The 1,572-nt window shown below is 36.6% G+C and overlaps 1 protein-coding gene across 1 annotated transcript; it reads left to right on the top strand.

The window, feature by feature from the left end:
* Window positions 1-501: 501 nt before the first annotated feature.
* On the top strand, window positions 502-1,104 carry LOC141602186 (uncharacterized). Its single transcript, XM_074422493.1, has one exon. The coding sequence runs from the start codon at window positions 502-504 to the stop codon at window positions 1,102-1,104; it is 603 nt and encodes a 200-aa protein (XP_074278594.1).
* Window positions 1,105-1,572: the final 468 nt, after the last annotated feature.

Here is a 1,572-nt window from a genome sequence, read left to right as displayed (position 1 = left end):
TTTTAGTTTTAATTAAGTTACTAATAACTCGAAAAAAATATAAATCGATTATGCATGCAACATCCTATGCTCTGATACCAATTGTTAGGTTCATATACCTATTATTAGACTCTTCTAATAGTGAACTAATTAACATATTAATGTGAGTTCATTAGATCTAGTGCATGCATGACTAAATTAGTGATTAAATGAGATAAACAATGTCCCTTACATTGTTATATGGCTTGAAAATAAGGGCACAAATAAGGTCACCTTCCTTATTTGTTCTTGAGCTTAAATGTAATGGATGATCCTCCAAAATCTCAATGTAGAGATCCTCCTTTGATTGCACCCAAGACAAATCCCTTAAACTGATATATTAATTAACTAGAGTAATACACTAGTATCCTTAAAATAGATTCTAATAATATTAATACACTAGTATCCCTCCTTTGATTTCACACTTATTCTCCTGCAACTGGTGTTGCCTGGTCCTGGAAAAGCATTTGCAAAGTCAAAGAAATGATGAAGGCTGGATATCATAATGATCAATGGGTTGCTAGCTCGAAGGGATACACCATCAGGGATGGGTATGAATGGCTTAGAACCAAGCAGCCTAAACAAGATTGGGTTCAACTGGCCTGGAATAAATGGAATTATCCTAAGCATGCTATGATATCTTGGCTTCTACTGAACCATGGTCTAAATGTTAAAGCCAAATTGTTTCAGTTTGGTTGCTGTCCTGACAACAGATGTTGCATCTGTGACAAGGACTCTGAGTCTCAGGAGCATCTGTTCTTTAATTGCTTATATAGTAAACAGGTGATGATGTTAGTGGAGCAATGGTGTGGTTTCAAAGTAGCAGTGGGGTCCTATACAAGTAATGGTAGAAGTGCTGGGACTAGATTGAAGAGGCAAGTCCATTACCTCATCTCGACTGCCTGTTTCTATCATATATGGTGTCAAAGGAACAATTCGAGGGTGAATCTTATCCTACTCAGGCCTGAGAAGCTGGCAGCTATTATCAAGGAGGAAGTGACGAAGAGGATAAGATCAAAAATAGGAAAAATTGTTAGTCGTAATGAGAAGCCCTGGCTCCATAAATGGCGCAGTATGGGCTATTAGTCTTTGCTTGTTGTAATCGTTTGGGTGCTTTGGTCATTAGGGGGTTAGTTTGTGTTTCTTTGATGCAATCTAGCTCTCTTGTACACACACACACACACACACACACACACACACACACACACACACACACACACACATATATATATATATATATAAAATTCTTATAATATTCTTATTACTACACTAGTAATCTTATATTGTTATTAGAATTTAGGATGAACAATCTTTTGATTTTCTAAAAACTAGTTTAGAGAAAGTGGGAGAGAGGGAGGTAAGAATGCATGTGAATGAATATATATTAAGTGAACAAGAGAACAAATTCTCTTCAAATAAGAGGAAGGGAAACCGGTGGGGTTGAGGGCAAAATGCCAAAGGATGGCATCTCCTTTTTACTTTTGTTCTTCACAAGAAATATCATATGTAAGACTAGTTAGAGTAGGTGTGTAAGGCTAGTAAGGAATAGCCATG

Source organism: Silene latifolia, chromosome 9 (assembly GCF_048544455.1).
Source record: "Silene latifolia isolate original U9 population chromosome 9, ASM4854445v1, whole genome shotgun sequence".
NCBI lineage: Eukaryota > Viridiplantae > Streptophyta > Magnoliopsida > Caryophyllales > Caryophyllaceae > Silene > Silene latifolia.
This window is presented reverse-complemented; position numbering and strand designations above follow the sequence as displayed.